The sequence below is a fragment of the Anopheles merus genome, chromosome 3R, assembly GCF_017562075.2.
Source record: "Anopheles merus strain MAF chromosome 3R, AmerM5.1, whole genome shotgun sequence".
Lineage (NCBI taxonomy): Eukaryota > Metazoa > Arthropoda > Insecta > Diptera > Culicidae > Anopheles > Anopheles merus.
The window spans coordinates 11,137,291-11,157,348 of record NC_054084.1 but is presented as its reverse complement, the minus strand read 5'-3'; the positions used below and the strand labels follow the sequence as shown (position 1 = coordinate 11,157,348).

The 20,058-nt window shown below is 45.0% G+C and overlaps 1 protein-coding gene across 4 annotated transcripts in view; it reads left to right on the top strand.

The window, feature by feature from the left end:
• The window catches only part of LOC121595297 (signal-induced proliferation-associated 1-like protein 1), a 78,763-nt gene that overhangs the window by 28,150 nt on the left and 30,555 nt on the right, over positions 1 to 20,058 (top strand). For 2 of the 4 annotated variants that reach the window (XM_041919182.1, XM_041919183.1), the window contains one exon: positions 5,294 to 5,317. The exons of the other annotated variants lie outside the window; for them this stretch is intronic. In XM_041919182.1, coding sequence (XP_041775116.1) covers positions 5,294 to 5,317 — 24 coding nt within the window. The remainder of the gene's footprint in view (positions 1 to 5,293; positions 5,318 to 20,058) is intronic. 4 annotated transcript variants of the gene reach the window in all.

Below are 20,058 nucleotides of genomic sequence, written 5' to 3'. Positions count from 1 at the left end.
GGTTAAATGCCATTGGAGAGAGCAGGGGAGGAGGACCACGATCGTTTCAAACGATAGTGTGCGATCGATGGCACTGATGATGGTGATGTGTCTCTGGGTGGAATAATAAAGCACACAAGGTTTGCTCGCATCGAAGGAACTGTTCTTTAACGCCGGCCCATAAAATCAAAACGTAGGAATAAAACCTAAACCTTCCGAACCACTGCTACTCCGCACTACAGTGTACAATGCAAATGGTGACGGAAGAGAGGGAACATCTGGCCGGTTTGGGGAAAATCCATCGAAAATGCCAGGCTTAAGGGTGCGCCTCGTATCTCTTGAATTGAAGTGCGAAGTAGAAACAAATGGAAGAAAAACACATAAACGAAGGGAAAAAAACCCTGTAACAACCCGTACGAGGAAAAGCATATGTTGCTTGTTCTCTCGGGGGGATTTGAGCTCTCCCTCTCTGCTGATGTGTGCGGCACATTAAACGCGCTAGCGCCTCCATTCCCGACGATGGAAGTGCGTTAATTTGCATACAAAGTCCGAACCCAAAACGTACATAAAATGTTTTATTAGGACAGTTCTATGCTACACTCATCGGTCAGTGGATGCATCCCTTCGTGTGTATAGCGTTAAATAACACTGCAGCCTTCACCTAAGTGGTATTGATTTAACGGCGTCTATTGGTCTGCATTACCCATCTACCTTTAAAGCCCATATGGCACGGAATTAATTTTGCCTCATCTCATAAAGGTAACGGGAAAGAGAGGAGGTTCGTGTTTCAATTTAACGTTTTTGGGGTCTAAGCTCCCACAAAAATAATCCCTCACAGCAATGTATTCCCCAATCGCGCATGGGGGCTAGCTTAATTTGTATTCTTCTAATTGCGTCGTGCGTGTGAATGCGTTTGACTGACCTTTGGGACGACGGCGAGGGAGCGTATCGAATTAGATATGTATCTCTTCCGCGCATCTATCCATTAGAGAAAGAGAGCGAAGAGAGTGAGGGATCTCTAGACCACTGCTCCATCATACAGAGCCGTCAGAAGCATAAAGACGAGCCCACTGGTCTCTTCACTTTCATTTCGTGATGCGGGAACATCAGCCTCGAAACAATAGGAAGCACAGGAAGAAGTTACGCTAGGAAATCATGCTGGTCAGCCTAAAGGTGTAAGGCTTTAGTGGGGTCTTTTTTCCACGCCAAACTTATTAAAATCATTTGCGTATCGAGATGTGTTTTTGGCGGTTTCCTTGTTTTGCAATGCGCGCGTGTGCTCTTATTGGTTAGTTTTCTCAGGAAAATTTCATGCTGGGAGATGAATGAACAGTTGTGCCACTCACGCAGGAATAAAATGTATGTTACAAATGTAGAGCAAAATTAAACAAAGCCTCTCGACATAAAGATAAATGAGCGAATGAAGTTTTTCTTTGTTAGCTCATCGCGCAAGCGGCGAACCCGTAGCTACTTACCGGCTACGTTTGGGATCTTTTGGGAGCCATCAAAGTGCGTGTGGGTGAGTGATGAAGTGGATTTCATAATCGTGGTCGTGTCCATCGCACACAGCAGCTCTAGTTCATCATTTGCACACAAATTTAAGCTACAGCTTTGCTACTAAGTGAGTGAAGATAGGGATTAATCGCTTCGCGATAGACAAGCCAGATAGCAAGGGTATGTTCCCTCCCATTGTCACAAGGGCGGAAACACGCTGCAACGAATGCAATTCTTGCATTTTTAATTATACGATTGTGTATGTATCATTATCGCTTTAGAGAGGAGAGAGATAAGAGGAGACATAGTGAGTAGTATGTAGCATCGTTTAGCAAACTTGTCGTCGGTCATCGGTCATCGGGCGTTGAGATTTCATCGGGGAAAAAACGGGGGCTCGAATCGTACGACTGTTTGTTAGGTCATTTGATAGATATGACGTTACAAACCGGGTACAGCTCTCTAATAAGCGCAGTTTCTCAACATCAATCCTCTTTGCCCTTACTGATAATCTTGTAGACAAAGGTCGCGGATGATCATGATCTACGCCGGAGCATCATCGCCTGGTGTTATCGCTAATTATGTAAAGTCTGTAATGTGTACCACTACTACCGCGGCTCTCTGGGTTAAGTATGGTGGTTGCGTGCCAGCGTGATGAAGGTGGTGGTGCATTTAATCGTTCGCTAAGTGGCTTCAAATTGCTACTGTATGGTAAACGGAGTCGTCTGATTAAATAGAGGACAATGATGTCAATAAGTGTTGTTCCCTGGCGAGTTATTTGTTGGTTAATTATTCGAAATAAATGTCGATTTGTTTAATGTGATCCAATAAAATTCATTACAGGTCGTGGACTACACTCCACAGGTCATTTGTAAAAGTATTACTACTTCCTCTTGCAAGCGATATCCATCCCTAAACAACCCATAGCTTATTTGAGCGAAATAGGTATAAATAACGATTAAAATGATAAAAAGTAATAAACATCGCTTGTAATGGAGTACGGACTAAATTTCCTCAAAATATTGCTTTAAGAGAACTGGAGTGTTATTTAATAGGATATTCTTTCATTTTATGGCCAGCATAATTTGCCTTATCGTAGTGTTATTCCAAAATAATAAGCACAACACCAGCCGACAATAAATCCAACCACCTGTTCTCGAAATGGCTTCAAGATGAATTTGGACATCAATAAACTGTTACAATTTAGGATTGATGCGCGTTACTCAAACACAGAGGCCGCCGCACGGGGCCAGATTTACATACGGCACTACACAAAGCAGCGTTAGTGGGTTAGAGCTGTATTTTAAGATGTTTCATTAATATTTGTTGACACAATCATGCGTGTAAAATGCTAATTAGTCCAATCGGAAAATGACTTCACGCGCCAAAGTGTGTGTGTGTCCTAGGGTGACGTTTTGCTATTTGTGTGGGACGCGCATTTGATCGCACGCTGATTGGTGTCGCAGCTGCCATAAAACCGTCATCCCATAAAAACGTGACCAGTTCGCCCTTAGTGCGCGGTTGCCCTGCCACACCACCACACTGCACAGTTGTATCGTGTTCCCTCTCTGGTTCGTCTAATCCAGGCTTTTCGTTCCGGACGGTAGGGAACTAATGTGTATTAGAGTGTGTGTGGGTGCGTATTTAGTGAACACACGTCGTTGCTGTGAATCATTGGAGCGCGGTTACATGGGAAGTGCTGTGGCCTGCAAGTTGTTAGCTGCGAACGCGTCGTCGCGTTCGATTAGTGGTAGCGTTTAGGGAAGCAAACCTAAAGCCTCATAAATATTGCTATTAATTTCGCGTCACTCCAGGGAGGAAACGGAGACTCTTCATGTGCTGCCAGAGCGGGGTGAATCATGACGCGATCCTCAAGTGATCGTGTTTTGGGTCTGACATCATTTCGAAAGTGATTCGTTTTTGAGTGACGTTTTGAAGAAGGTAGACACTTGTGCCGATTCTTGCAGCATAGACACCGGGGTGAATGTTAGAGGTCATCTACTTGTCTGCTCGTCACTCGTACATTGTTAGCCTCTGCTAGAGAGACGAAGATGCTCGCGTAAAAGCATACGAGCGAAGAGTTTGATCACTTAATTTGCAACTCTGCTTCTTCGGTGTGTCATATTCGTTCTGCTTCGTTCGTTTTTACGGTCGAAGCAAATTGAAATAGCGTCCCATAAATACTACTATCAGCCATATTTAGAATAATCTGGGACTCTTCTACATCCCGTCTTGAGGCCGGGCTACATTGATCGTACTCCGTAGTGTAATTTTTATTTTCACTAGCGCATCTGGCGACGACCAGCGCAAGCTAGATGTCGGTATAATTTATGTGTCAAAATTATTCATACTTGGTGTCTCATCAAGTTTCGACCAGGCTACTTGTATGCCGTTTGAAATGTTGATAAACGTCCATAAAATGCAACAAAGTAGGCCGTTATTTGTTGTTGTTGGACAAATCGTCATTCATTCAAAGCGCTAAGCAACATTTCTCCGCATCTTCGAATATCTATCCTTCATTGGGTAAAATTATAGCCTCCTCGACCCAAAACGTTTTTTGACAGATAAATTATGCCAGCATTTAGCTTCCACCCGTCACCGCTAGATGGCGTACGCGTTCACAAAAATTATACTACGGAGTACGATCAATGTAGCCCGGCCTTTGTGATTTACAATGCGTCTCACGTTGACGTACCACACACTACACACTTGTCAAGGACAGGCAACTAACTACTCGCGTAGTGTAGCCTTTTTTGTTCAATCCAGAATGTTTTTATAAACTGTTATTCAGATTAGCGGAAACAATAAATAGCGCTCTGTGTGTGGTACCTTATCATGGTTTTGCTCTTCTATAAGCAATAATCTGAAACGTTTGGTTCGAAAGTACATTAGCTCGCGCTGCTTGTAGCTATAAAGTTTTAAATGAAATCTTTAAAGCAGTATCGTTTGGAGCAATGGCAAAAAAACTGAACTCCATATCGCCAATTTGTGTGCCAATTTGGTCGTAAATTTGCCGTGCGCCTCGAGCCATCCGGTTTCGGCTGGAGTAGTAATCTCTTCCACTTAGTATGTCAATGTCAGAACACTGCACAAAACCAATCCCCGGAGTGTGAGAGACATCGTGTTCGGGATGGTATCGAAAAAAGAGGCTAACGAATCAACGGCGGCGTGTACGATTGCATCACGATGGGCACAGCACTTTGAAGAGAGGTCGCGTTTTGTCGAACACGAAGGGACTGGCCTCGAACCGTCAGTCAATGGAAGAGTCAATGACTTGGTTAGCAGGAGAAGGCACTGCAAAAGGGAACCACTTTTCTATCCTGAGAAATCAGAAATGTATTTTTGTGTGCAGTACGGTTGAGCCACCGCACACACAACCGTAAGACGAACTGGCGGCGCGCGATTACTGTCGATGTAGGAGATGATCCCTTCTCATCATCCTTTCACGAGCGAAGGAATCAGCTTTTTAAGGGGTTTTATTGGATAATTATCGGCAGCATAGTTCCAAATCTTTCATCTCTTCTATCTCCGGTGTGTTTTATGGTAGATTTGCTTTATTTTTCTGTTTCCAAAAGATGATTGGTTTTAGTCGTGTGTCTTCCTTTCGCTTTCAGGCATGGGAAAGTTTTGAATTTTAGAGAATCATACCATTGCATGCAGCAAGTAATTATGGTTGGGTTTTTGGTATTTTCTCATGAGCTTTTGTCCTTTAAGATTTTTACTGTTATGTTTATTTTTCGGTTTGATACGTAAAATTTGCATACTATTTGTTTGTTTTTTTATCTCTTTTTGTTTTTGTCTTTCTTTTTAACTCTCTTTGCAGGTTGTTCTCTACAGTTGTTTTCATGTATGTTCTTTTCTGTTTAGTTTCGTTGTTTCGTTTACTTTTCTGTTTATTTCGTATAATTTTCATATAATCTGCTTGTTTTCATCTCTGTTGATATCCTATCTTTGCGGATTCTTTTCTTTTTTATTTATTAGTTCTCTTTATTTTTGTTATCTTCTTTTACTTGTTTGTTTTCCTTGTGTTCTATATGAATAACTAATTATATGTTATAATAATGTTTTGTTTTCTTTACTTACAGGTAAGCTCTCCATCTCTTTGGAAACTTTACAACTGTTTAAGTAAACTGCAATGACAAGGGCCATCTTTCAAATAAGTACATACACTTTTTGACATTTAATCATTTTCAACAAATAACATTCAATTTTTTTTCGCAAAAATGTCCTACTTTTACTACTACTGCGTAAATCCACGGCACTTTCTCAAAAATGCATATCAAAAATTGCATCCCACGAAGTCTACGAAGCGAAAACCAAAATGCGTGATTCGTTGGCTTGATAGAGATTAAGTGCACTTTTCCTGCGCTTTTGTCGGCGGAATGCGACCGCAGCGGCACACACGTAGCTGCCAGAAGCGATCAATAATTTCTTTTCCCCTGAAATGATCGTATCGAAAGGATTTGTGCGAAATCATCTTCGTACGTCAACCGTGTTGCAATGCACAATTTCCAGGCCTCGTTGAGGGCGACGGTGCCGGTTGACTGGCTGGTGGGGAGGAGCCGGATTGAGTCTCCGAACGCAGTTGAAGATCGCGTATTGTAAATCTCCATCATCGTGACCGACTAACCGTGACCACCTAAAGCCGGATCGGTATTGAGGGTGCTGCTATCTGCGAAGAAATGCACCGGTTTGCGTGTGCGGCTTGAACAGAATCGTTACGAAAGAAAGTGAAATACGCAACGCGGCTAAAACAGGGTCATCTTCCACGCAATTTGTGCGTACTGCTTCGACGCTGAAGGATGACTTTTCTCTTTGCGATTTGAATTACACACGAATTTATTCTAACTGTCCTAACGAGCGGAGCTACGCGCGCGCTTCATCAATCCGCACCGTAACGAGAGGGCGAGCAATGCTCGCGAAACGGTCATCCAAATCGAAGCGCAAATCAAATCAACCGGCTCGGACGCGCCTCAATGTTAATGGGGAGTTCCCCCCCCCCCCCCCCCTTCACAGTACCATCGCACGCTCTCCGTCTTATTGCTTGCCTGTACGCGCTGTGTGTACCTTGAGCGGTTCGAGGTTGGCCCGTGGCGTTAGCAAAAGCCTCGCGGCTTTCCAATGTTGCGCGACACGCCTCGCGGCGTCCGCGAAAAGCGCTACCCAGCCAGCCAGCCAGCTTTCCTACTTCTCTTTTACCTTGCACGAATTGCACGAAAGAAGGAAAAAAAGCTTGCACGCGCGTTTGGAGGCCTCTGTCTCCCGGCTGTGTGGCGTCGATGACCCAGTTTTTGGGGTGGAGTTGGTTTTTGTTTTCTTTTCATTTTCATTTCTCCAAAGTGTGTGTGTGTGCGGGGTGCTCACGTTATGTGGACCCATGCACCCATTTCACTACGTGCGGTTGTGGTGGTAGTACGTACGCGTCACGCATGTTCGAAAACATGCGCTCGATAAAATGGGCAAAAACGAAAAAAAATACATGCACGAGCGGGCGAAACATGGACCAGAATCATTTGTTGTGTTTTTGCTTTCGCGGGGTGTTGTGAAGGGTTTTTCCAATGTGCAGAGAGGCCCCACGCCAAGCGACGAACCCCCTCCGCTACTCTACGAGACACGGTGCAGCCTGTGTTTCATCGTTCTGGCATTTAAATGTTCTGCTGTGGGGCAGTGCTTTTTTTCTTCTCTTCGATTGGCACTCTCTGTGTTGTATTTTGCACATATATGCACTAACGTCAAATTATGCAGCAAATCCACTCATTCGCTCGTACCTGGCTGTGTGTGTGTTTGTGTGTGGTAATGGTGGTGCGTACAACGGAATGCCGCGTGCGTAAAGTCGATGCGGTTTTCGCGCGTGGCTTGTGTGTTGTGTACGCATAAATAAATGATTCAACTTTCGTGTGGTACTGTAGCCGCCCGGCGTCTGCGGGGCGTGTATGTGCATTCGCGCCGTTGTTGGAGGTTTTTCTTTTGCGTTTGGCAAATAAATTGTGCACGCGACTCAAAGTTGGTGCGATGTTTGGTGCATAGAGAGACGTCAAGAACAGCGCTGGAAGGTTACTCTCTGGTGGGGGCTTTAAAATTGTTACTTAATAACCGGCCAATTAAAATTTTGTTCGGCTTTTATCGTGGTTTATTCGCTTTTAGGTACGGCGCTTAGACATAATGTGAGACGCAAATTATTTGTTGGGTTGAAACGATTATCTTAAAAAATATTAATGAGTACTCTAACGATGCAGTGTGTGATTCATACATTCCATGCGCTGAATCATTACTCATATAGTTGTTGACCTTCAATTTACATTTATATTTTTTCGAATTATTACAATTAACATTAAGCCGAGCTGTCTATACAATCTGAAACATTTGGATGGTTTTTCTTTTACCGAATGAAGAAAGAAAAGAGTTTCCTACAAAAACCGTCTGCTGTACTCGCCTAAAAACCTGTGTGCGGTTTGACTCGGTTAATTTTTAAATTAAATTATAGCCCTTCAAATGTGCAGCCGTCATCGAATCGCTCGACACCACTAATAGGTTCATTTTCTTCTTATGCGCTCCGTGAATTCTGTTTTTCTTACACACCTTCCCCGTGGAAAAAGGTGCCTTAGAGCGTATCCGAAAAAAAAAAAAATTAATAAATCGTAACGCAGCCAATTTCTCACCGAAATATCTGGAGCATCCCTAATGGTTCCGTCGTGTGGCCAAAGCCCGCCACCACCAGGCAGACAGCGTGGGAAGATGCAATCAGTACGCCCGGACCTAGCGGTACTTTCTGTCGCCAAGAACGTGTGGCGGCTCCCTTCCCTTACCGAGCTGCTCTGGAGGGGCCACCCTGGATTTGGTTTCCATCGTTAAAAGGGTCTGTTAGTTTCATTAGTCCCTAAAAATGTGCAAGCCCACAGTAGCGAGCTAATTGAGGTGAAAGAAAGAAAAGAACGATCCTCTTCCTCCGCTTCTACTGGACCGATTTCATTAATAACGATGTTCAGTTTTGGCTTGCACCACCGCCGGCACCGCCGGGTTCGCAAAAGGATCACTGCAGGAAGAAGCACTTTTCGACGCTTCTGCTGCGTGTTGCTGTACCGTATCGCAGGCGTTCGCAACCCTTTAATGCTTTCTTTCAGCGTGCGCGCGCGCACACACACAGTAAGAGCTATAATTTTGAATTTCCCTCGACAGTGTGCACGCAAATGTGTGTGCCGATCGGCCGGCGGGTTGCGTTGTGCATGTGGTGAATGATATATTTCATCCCTTGATTCTTTGCCGCTCTCCTTCGTTTCGTTCCAGTAAAAGCGACGAACCCTCCCGTCCGCTTTTTCCGAACTTCCCGTTTCGCGTGGGGACACGCTTTTGCGGTGGATAATAATCGTACAGCAGCAGCGCATACGCGGATGCAACATTACGAAAAACCCCCATGCTCACCGAAACAGATCCACATGATTATTTCGGGTAGAGTTCGCTTTACTTCCTGCACCCGGCGGGGTCTCTGTGTGGTTTGCGCCGCTTTGTTGATATCGCTGGAGGTGCTTTTTCGGCATATGCTCTGCGCGGTCTCTTGCATGCGAAAGTCACTAAGGGGGGGGGGGGGATTGGTGCTTTTTTATTTGCGTCACACTTGGAGACCAAACCGGGGAGATATGCCAGCTGCTACTGTACCGGTTTTTACGAATGCATCCCAAGTTCAAGCTCCCTTCTCGCGATGTCAGCGCGCGCGGCACTATCAACCGGTTTTGCTTGCCGAGAAAGCAGCAGCAGCTCGCCAAGATGAAATGAACTTCATCAAATCTTCACCGTTTTGTGCTCGTGAAGGGGGACCGGTTGGTGAAAATGTTGGTAGGAGATAGTGGAGAACAGGGTGAGGTTGTTGTTGTTCCTGCGCTCCAAACAGTAAATAATAGGCGCGGGGTTTGTTTTTTTATATTTTTTTTATTTTTTGCACAGTCTGTGCGCTCCCGTTGGTTAAGTTATGGTCACCTGCTCCCTTCGCAGTGATGATGAAAGAGTGATGCTTTCTTTTGTGAGCTTTTATCAGTTTACAGGGTTCGTTGCTTGAGTGTTTTGCTCGTTTTAAAATAATGAAAATATCGCATAGATAAAATAAGCTGAAAAAACTACGAAATATAAATTCGAAATGGACTGAGATGAGAGGCATGTCTTCAAGAAAAAGTATCAAAAAAAAAAAAGCCATTAGACAATCATGGTATTGAACAATATCCAGAGATAAAATTATTAAAACTGTCCCCAAGTTGTCAATCGTTATACACTGGCTTTGTGTTCATTTTACGATTGTCTACACAACCCTGCAGTTTGTACTGCGATCCGGTTATCATCTTTCGGAAAGATGGCTTTTCACTCTGCATTTTTTTTCTGCTTGCCTTTTTGCGATTCGAACAACGCGTGTTGTTGCAACTTTTTTGCTTACGCAATAACACCGGCCTGCTGTGTGACGACACCGGCTGAGGTGGAATTATTATGAATTATAATTAAAACATTTCCGGCCACCGTGTGTGTGCGGTGATGATCGAATGCGAGCGTAAATTAAACCGCCACAGGGTAAGGAAGAATGGCCACAGAGAAGAAAAGAAGCACATACTTGTTGGAAAGTAAGCAGCTTACAGACACACCCGTGTGGTGTGCACGCGCTTTAGGGTATTTGGTCGCAATTTTGTTGCAAGTTGCTCGTTGTATTTTCTTCTTCTCTATTTTGCTGTTAAATAACTGTGCAATAGTGAGCTTCAAAAGAGGCCCCAACGTCATAGACAACACTCCATTATTTATTGAGACGCCGATACTGTTAAGGCTGTCATCATATCATCCGTATCTTTTTTAATGGAAATAAATATTTCATTACCGTTCGATTTATGGTTTGTGGATTGAAACCGTTACCAGCAATCTTTCATTTTTAGCAATCGCAAATGTTGCGCTTTTTCCACGCGCCATCTTTCAATCAATAGCACAATGTAGATAATTTTTTGAAAGTTTCACTCTCAACTCACACTCTTTTCCTCGCTTCTAGCACCCTTGCCGCCCTATTGTAAAAGCAGGAAACTGCGTCAAGAGTTGACTTTTAGTGTTGTTTGCGTTCGAAACCAATGCGGCCTAACTCGCTGCTAACCTTTCCGCCTCGTTACGCTCGTCTGGGCGCGCGACGAGTTTACCAGGCGCAATCGCGCGTCGAATCGTTGCGAATGTGTGTACGTACTGTAAAGGACAACAGTGCGTGCGGGGGGGGGGGGGGGGGGGACAGTGGACGCTCTGCCGGTGCAGCGAAGCATATCGGTGGCTCACTGGGACATAGGAGCAAAACACAGTGGAAACTAAAAAAGTGTACTGCCCTGTCACTTTGTCCCGTGACGCCCGTTCCGGAGCTAAAATCCGGCCTGACAAACGCCGCGCGCGTGTGTGTGTGTTTTTTCTTCTCCTCTTCATTCCAATGCCTTCCCTTTCCGGTATGTTGCGCAACAATGGTTCTGTGATTGTTGTAACGCTGTGAGAATCTAGCACTCGCTCCCCAGAACCTAATGAATCTCCCCTTCGCCCAGCGTGTGTGCGGGAGAATCCGTCATCCTAGAACAATGGCATTTCCATCACCGCTAACTACAGCAACAACGGCGCTTCTTCAGTGGTGTGGTGTACGCGCATTGCACGCGCCGGATCTCGGGTCAGTGGCCCCAAGTGGAAAAACGGGGTGGCAAAAAGCACTAGAATGCCGCGGTGGGTTTTTCACAGTCGTCACCAGCAAGTGTGCTCGTTTAATTTGCTTTATCATTCCACCATCCCCACCCCCAGCGGAGACGAGACTTGCGTTAGCCGGAAAAGAAGCGTTAGCTTGGAACAGAGCGCCCTAATCGGAAGATACACTTCTCATGATCCAAGTGGCAGATTTTGCCGCAGATCGGGTCTGATCAATGTGACGTCCTTCCACGCTTCCGTTATTATACCGTAGCACCGTGCGAACCTAACAGCGCTTGAATTCGATGGCCGACTGAAAAATAGTAAACCCCGCTGGAACGGGGGCCGCGTTTATTATTTTGGTACTGACCTCGAACGGAAAGCTGCGCGCTTTTTTTGGTTGACGTAAAAAGCGGCCCGCACCGTGTGTTAACAATTAATTCTTAAGCAAGCAATTATGCTGCTTCCTGTGTGTGGGGGGTGAGCTTTTTTAGGGCTGTAGGGGGTGGTTCATTAGAAGCAGAGCATTTTCCGTTCTCTGCTAACGGAGCTTGCTGATGAAAGATTGTGAAAAAAATAAAACGAAAAGCTCCATTTAGAAAGGTAACACCCCGCAACTGATCGATGTTGGGTCGACAAAATTCATAAAAGCCGGGCTTGGCTTGGCAGCATAAGCAGCCGCGAAACGATTACTAATAGAAAAAAGAGAGAAAATAAATGAGGTTTAATATACCGCCTTAAACGGTCTTGGCGATGTTATAAATATGCTGCTACATGTTTTGCTGCAATTTATTGGATGAACAATATTTTAAATACCCTTGCGTTCGCGCCCAACTATGCGTGTCCACTGGACAGGGATTGTACCGATACTGCGAGAGAGGCAGGCCGGAAAACAGTGTATGTGTGCAATGGTATGCTCTCTGCTCTTCCACCACGTACCATAACGAATTAATGCTGCAGATCTTTCGGTGTTGTTGGTGTGAGAATTATGCTGCCGGCCCCGCTGCACCTTTCCATAATGTGCCTCGTTTTCTCTTATTCGCCCTCGCTGCTACGCCGGCTCCAACAGCTGTCCAGCGTAAAATTTACAACCGGTAATGGGGCATGCAAAGGCTCTGAGAGGAGAGGAGGCAAAACAAGAGTCGGAAAAGGGTTTTCCCTTTTCGAAAAGAATGTAGGTCAGCTACGGAGGAGGTGGTGGAGCGGTATGCAGGAGAGGGAGAGAAAGCAAACAAATCAAATAGTAAAATGAAGAATGCTTCTCTTCTTTTGCGTGCGCAATCCAAGCTACCGTAGCGAGCGTAGAACCGTAATTAGTAAATACAAACAAAACTACCTGCCGCTCCGTTTTGTGAAAATGGGACAATGTTTATTGTTCCTTTTCCTCACAAAGCCAATTGGTGCAATAACCAATCTGCGGCTCTAAAAATCCCTCCCAAAAAAACCATGCATACGTTATCGAAAGACTGATGCTAGCCGCGCGATACATCAAGCGACGAACCCGGCAAGTCTTTCGAATGTTTGCTTGTGTGTGTTTGCCGCGTGTATGGGCGTGTTTGCTTTGGTTGTGATTTACGGAAAATTAAATTTGATTTCCTTCGCCACCCAAATTGATCTGTATCTGTAGATCAATTTCAAACAGTGGCGTGCCCCACAGGCTTGTGTCTCAATATCGATTCGTCGTAAATAGTAATCGTATTGTGCTTGGAAAATGAAAAGGAAAGGTTTTGTTTAGTGTATTGTTACCACAGCTCGTTGCCCTTGACGATGGCAGCGAATGGGTTCCGTTTGAATGATTTGGAAAAATGAAAAGGCAAAAATGTTTGAAAATGTGGATTAAAAATAAATGTTATCCAAAAACACACCGCGTCTGCTTCAGTTCACGCGCAAAGTGGTTTAGATAAGATAATTCGTTTGTGATTTAATTGCGGACATGTACCGTATTCAAGGACATCTGATAAACACCACCATCCGCTTGCGAGTCGAGCCATTAGTAATGACTGCTAAAAATGTGTGTCTGCGCTTCGTTACTAATTTTGGTTGAATAAATCTCCTAATTGCGGCTTTTATACACTCGTAAACTAACCGGCGCGCCGAGCCGAGTCGTGTGTATGCCTTCGAGGCATGGCTGAAAACGCTTCACAACATCTGTATTTCAGCAATTGATCATCAGTATTGTTGCGCGCATGGGGAAAAAAAAAGTTCAAATTAATGTTTGTAACTGGCGTGTGGCTTGCGGTGCGCCGAGATAATGAGCATCAATTTTCTTTTCACCGACAGCGGGTAATACGGTGGCGAAAAGCTGATGGAATTTGAGCTACGAGAAAAAAGCAAATTTAAATCAAATAAATCCACCATTAAACGCATCAGCAAATACCGATTAGCAACGCAAGGGGACCAGATTTGTTTTTTTAAGATAGTACAGGTATAAAAAATTGCGACTGCGAACTACACTACTGTCAGAAATCACACGATAAATAATTAATTATCTGTATTTTTCTTTTCTGCGGACACATAATATGTTGTTATTCACGCCGTGTACCAAAAGCTCATTAGATCATAAAAGTGTTTTCGGTCCAAATGTTGCGATACGCTGTAGATGTATGTTTACAATGAGGTGTAAAAAACGTGGCAAGAACTACACCCGGTACACAATCGAACTCGCATTGTTGTGGGAGATTAACTGCGCCGGGCGGGAGTCTATTGAATCACGAATGCTGTTGTGAAGCGTGAGCTTCCGTTCGATCGCTTTGACTCACGCACTTCCAGAAGAAGAGATTGAGCAGATTGGGAAGCCACGGAAGTCCCGCGCCGAGCCCAATGCTAATTGCTCTGTCCGGTGTGTATTATTTTCGCTGATAGGTGGCTGCCAATGTTGCTGCTCATTTAATGTACCTTTTAGATGATTTAATTACTCTCCCGTCCATGTGCATCACGTTCTCCCTTTATGTTTGCCTTTAACAAGGAAGTCCTGAACTGGGCGGGCATACAAAAAAGGATCGTACAATAGCCACGGAGAGGAAGAAGCATTTTATTTCGATACTCTCAATTCATGCTCGTAATTTACCACGGGATAGGAAATGATTGGATTTATCCCATCTCGCGCCCGCCGTGAGTAAAGATATGTTGTTTTTTTTTTATGTTGCCATATCATCGCTTCCTCAAGAAGCCCGGGAGAGAAGGGCGTAAGAAAGCATTGTTTTGTTTTCTCGTATCCGCTGGCCGTCCCTAGACAACCACACACACAATCAAGGAGGAGGTCCCGGAAACGGTTTCTCTTTGTTTTGATTGAATGAAATTGTATGATTTACATCTTCTGTGTGTGCGGCGGTGGTTGTTGGGAGGATTTTTCGGTGCTTTATTTTCTGCCCTGTAACTGATCCAATTGTTTCATTGTGTGTGAAGCGCGTTAGATGTTTTGTACGTAACGTTTATGAACTGCGCGTGGTTGTGTTTAGTTGATTTGTTTCTCGGTGGTTGATCTGCTGTAGTTGCTCATTTGCGTTGGCATGCAAAGGAACACCGCGGCGGGATGTACTTCCGGGGTGATTGTAAGCGGGATATGATATGTGTATCGTTAATTGTTTTGCAATTCAATCTACAAACATAGACGGCTTCGAAGCCTTTTGAGCGCACTGGAAAAAGCATAAAGTTTGAATAGCTGAAAATCAATTTGCATCTGCAAACAGTGCCCGCCGCAACCAAATATGATTTCGAACGAAAGAGCACGTGAGCGAGCCCTTCGATTTCACCGGTCAACGCCGTCAGTCTTATCGCGGACGCGGCCTTTCACCTCGCTCCGATAACGAGGGTTTTCTTCCTGCGATGGTGCTGTAACATTGGATTTGTTTATTTACCTACCTTCGATGCGCGTTAAAGGGGAGAGAGCGACCGAAGAAAAACATTTCCGTTCCGTGGGGAGGCGCACACTGGCTAAAAAGGCATTCTGTGTGTACACCTTTGCGTTCGAAAAAGGGTTGTCCCTCTGCTTATCGGGGCGTATCTCTCTCTGCAGTATCTATTTCTGTAAGGGCTTCAGCACGAGGACGACGTCAACACGGGTGGCAGTGTTTTGCGGTTATCAGTGGCTGGGCTGGGGTGGCTCTAATAAAAGCATTTTAGCGTCGCACACTGTCCACACACCACACATGATGGTGCATGAGGCAATCTTATCTGAGAAGGGGGGAGGATAGCAAAGATAGGAGTACTTCAATCAGGAAATGAAGCTGTTTTTATTACTGCGCTCGCCCTCACATTTTTTTAATATACAGCGGGGCAAACATTGATTTGATGTCATATTTGCGCAGTGGCTGAACAGTTTCTCGATAGCAGTTTAATTGCGATTGAAGTGAACGGTGTGGAAAGGGCGGAGGAAGAAGAAAGCGAGGTCCTTGTGTCACACTCCAATCATTGCAGCTGTCGCTTGAAGATGAGTTATGATGTCAATAGTTACTTCTGAATCGAGTTGCTGAACACATTTTTTTGGTTCTTTTTTATTGGAACATTTATAAACATCTGCAAAGCATTTCACACAGGGTACAACTAACGGTTGTAGAAGCATTTCAACTCGTTCAACTTCACGTACAGAAGAGGTGCAATACGGCACATGAGAGCGCGCAGGCTCATTAGCCCACAAATGAAGCGCTTACCACTTCGAAAACGGAATGATGCATCCTACTGACTATCTGGAGCATCGAGCAGCGCAAGAAATGTGTTGTTGGCAGCTTGGTTAGATGCATGATTAATGGCAGAAGAGACTTTCAATAGCGGGAACAGGAACCGCGGGGTGTAAATTTGCTTCACTCTCCTGTTAGCGGCCTCAAAGGAGGCGTTGAACATGATCCGTACGTAAGCCTACGCAGATCTATTGCTGTAGTGTCACACGAGCGTCTGATATTTGAATTATGATCTAATGTTTTAACCACCAACAGGAACTGTTCGAGTTAGATCTTTACAGCGGTTGCATACAACCGTTCATTGTTGCTAACCAACACCACGAAACGAGTAGCCCTTGATCTCGGCAATAGTGGAACGGAAACACATTACCGAACCCTGTTGGTTGGTGGCTCTCCCAGGTTCTGGCGCTTTTCATTGACAGCCAATTGGTGTTACGGTGGGGAGCGTTATGTTCGAGGGAGTGTCACTTCGGAAACTTCACTTGGTGTTGGTGTGTGTGTATGCCTTTCAGCTTCTAATTATTCCACTGCTATATTGCGCGATCGAAAAGACCGCGGGTGCTCTAGTGGTGGTGACGGTTGTCCACCCGTTCAAACTGTGGAGTAAAATAAATATATCCGCTACAACTGCGGCACACGTCCGCTGGGGTTGAGTAAAACGTGCTTGCTCTTGCACGCTTTGGAGTACTTCTAGGTGTGTTCAGCTGGTTGGTTTGGGCGCCCGTCCGTCGGAGGTTGTTTGGAGCATTGTAGAATTAACTGACATTTGCTAGTTTCGTACGAGCAGCAGCAACACGCGAGTCGTCGAGAGCCGTATGCTCCCCTAGTGTCCGCTGGTTTAGGTAGGGAGTAGTGGTCACCAGTGAGTTTTGTAGCCTGCGGGCGGCGGGTATGTTTGTGTGCTGATGAATGGCATTTTTGAACTGGAGTCCAATTTGTCCGAAGGTGTTAATTGAGGAGCGGACCCATTGCACTACTGGCGCAGACTTGGGGAGTTGTGACTTGTAAGAATGTGTATTTAGTGTATAACATATTCTATGAACAGTTTGTTTATGCTGCTTCGCTCTTATTTGAAATCAAACATTCAAAATCCAAAAACTGAAATCAAAATGTTTGAAGATGTCAAAATTGCGTAGTATCTGCTCATCTAGACTTCACTACTATGTCAGTAAGATGTCATTATCATTGCCTATAGGTATTCCGCATTACTATTGCGTCAGCTCAGGTTCCCAACCATATCTCCAATGTATCCGGGTTTCTCCAATGCACGAGCAACTATTGAATCTTTGTATTTTACATATCTTCGTTCTCTAGTTCACATTAGTCATCATCAAGATCCCATCGCCCATTCCAGCGCGTTGCTGTTGACGTGATCGCCGACGCTTACTGACACACTTTCTAACTATTGCGTCGTAACGTTGCATTGATTGCATTACCGGTCGAAGATGTCGGAAGAGAATCATCCAAAATGGAACTTCGATTACACCGAGGCGGTGCACAGGTGCATCGCCGTAACCGATCAGGCTCCATCAATGTGTGGGATGACGTGAACACGAATCTCAATGTTTTCTCACCCACGTGCCTCCTTCTTCGTAGCCATGTTTGCATCTAAATTTATGTAGCTCTAAAGAGATCAATTGAATTTCACAATTGTGCTATTTCTTAATTTCCTTCTACGCGGAGTTGGCAACTACCGAAAGTATAATCTACCGAACGATCCTCTCAACTCCAATGGGGTGGACCCGATGATTCATCCAGAGTCAACTGGGCTACCGGTTGGACTTGAAATCTAGCGTTCGTCGCTTGTGTGTGCGGTTTGGATTTTACCGCCATTTGCTGCATTTGCGAAGCCGCGGGACATGCTGTGGGAATGTGCTGGTGTTGGTGTGACTCATGGTGGTTCCAAGCGTCAGAGCGGGCTCCCCGAGACATTACCAGGCAGTGACCGGTTCCTCCGGTCGAGGTTGAGGCTGCTATGCTTGGGCTTGACGCTCGCCAGGCCAAACGTTCCTACAGCCGGTGGTTCACCCGGATGGTGAAGTAGGGGAAGCAGAAGAAAGGGTTTTCGGGTCGTAATCGTCTCGCCAATCGATGCTTTGTGTTGGTTTGCTGTGCTCAGTGGCACCCTCCCCCTTCATGGACGGGAGAGCAGCGCGTGTGTATCCAGAACGCAATTTGTATGCGGTGGCTTTGGCTCCGGCCTGACCAGCGGAAAGTAAGTCGATCAACTTTTCCTCGCCCGATTGGCAAAAACTGGTTTTTCTGGAGCGTGGAGTTTTTCATTCAAACCGACTTGGGAGCGAAAGAAGGGGGATGATGCTGCGATACAGAGCGCGGCAACACTGGTCCTGTTGGTGTGTGTGTGCACGAGTTAGCCATTTCCTTGGGCCACGCGTGTCTGCGGAGTAGTTCACGAAGCGATCGGTATGAGTGTGTTCCTTGTGAAAGAGTTTTAGCAATTTTATTTGCATGAGTGACTTTCATAACTTTGAATGAAAATCCGTACCGGCCTTTCTTAGGAAGCATTTCGACTATGTTCATGAGCAGCATTCTTTTGGTGCGCCATCCAAAAGCAACGGATTTGTTACTGCCATCCCGAGCAGCAGCATCGCGTGCGCTGGCTTTATGGTGCGCTGGTTTCGAATAATGCCTTGTGCATTATGTTGCTGCAAACATGCGGAGTGGACTGCTCTGCCTGCCTATGTAGCACCGTTGTGTACCGCAGCAAACCGGTAAATGACGTTTGATGGACAATTTGCCAACAGAATGCAGAAAATTATCGGCACAAAATGATGGGGAGGCAAAACGAGAGCGTTTTCATCCCTGAATAATGCTCCGAAAAGTACTTGCCAGTGCTGCCCCCCATCCCCATGTACTGTTACTTTCCTTTCTTTGCGCGGAAGGTTTGTTTAAATATCGTTTGTGGCTGCGTAGTGTAGCGTAACCGGAATCCTTTCGCTTTTTACCTTTAATTGTCTTCATTCATTTAAATCGTACGATGGTTTGGGTCGATGGAATGGTTAAGGATTCCGCAGTAAATAGAACAGAAAATGATAAATATCTCGAGCGCGCCAAGCGAAATGGGGTGCGCATTTACTTACTTACCCTACCCACCTGCCCTCGAAGGTGATGAAGCCCCCCTCGCGTGCGTGTTGAAATGCCCCGGATGTGTGTTGGGGGAAATGGGGCGTAAAATTTGCTACCAACAGATCGCTGATCTTTAGCGTTATTTTTTATCGACCAATCTTGCGGCACCTTGGTGTGTGATGTGAAAGAACTGAGCGACACACAGTTTGAAGACAGCGTTTTATTCGCGAAAGTTTGATAGATTTTGCTTTTGTAATTGGCCGTCGAAACTTAAAATGAAATTAATACCTTTAATGTTTTTAAATGCTGTCTGTAGTTTTATGTGCACACCAAAGCAGCAGGGTGCTTCCTTTCTGTCTTTCTAAAATGAAAAAAAAAACGCAACAGCTTAAAAGTTGGCGAACGATTTAATTTAAAACAAATGATTTAAATTATCGGCTAAGCGACGAACGCTTTGGTAATAGCGACGAATGATAAAAAATGACAAAAAATACTAAATGAAACGATTTGAAGAAAAACGTTCACCTTCTCTGCGTGTGCTCGGCCCAGCGTGAAGAAAAAGTTAGTTTTCACTTTTTTTAAAAATACACTTTTCCGCATGCTTTCATTATCGGCGCGCGCGGCTAGATTGTGTGTTGCGGTGGTTGGTGGTAAAGGAGAGCTGAAATGACTTTCTTCCCATCGGGAAGTTGACCGAATGGTGATTTACTTTGCTTGCGTTGATTGTCTTTCTTTTATGTGTGCGTGTGCGATGCTTTCGCTTTTCACCCTTTTGTGTGTACCGGGTCGCGGTCCCTTTAGAGCGGTAAAGATCGTGTATGCAAATTAATTGTTTCGCAAGATGCATTTTCCCGCTCAGATCTTGCTCACGCGACAAGGGCTTCGAGGAAGGGGAGAACGGTTTGGATAAGAAAAGTAGACTTGTGTGACATGTGTGATTTTGGGATAAGATTGTTTACTACTTACCCCGTGCTAATGTTAGTAGTGCCAACGATGAATAGAAAACAGTGCGTACACAGTTGCATTCAAACAACGATCTGTCTGTGAGACCTTTCTTGTTTTTTTGCTGATCTTCCACCACCCTTCCGGTTGACTACCATCGATGCACACACATACCACTGGCTGTGCGATGAAGGGTGTAATAGTAAAAACGAAG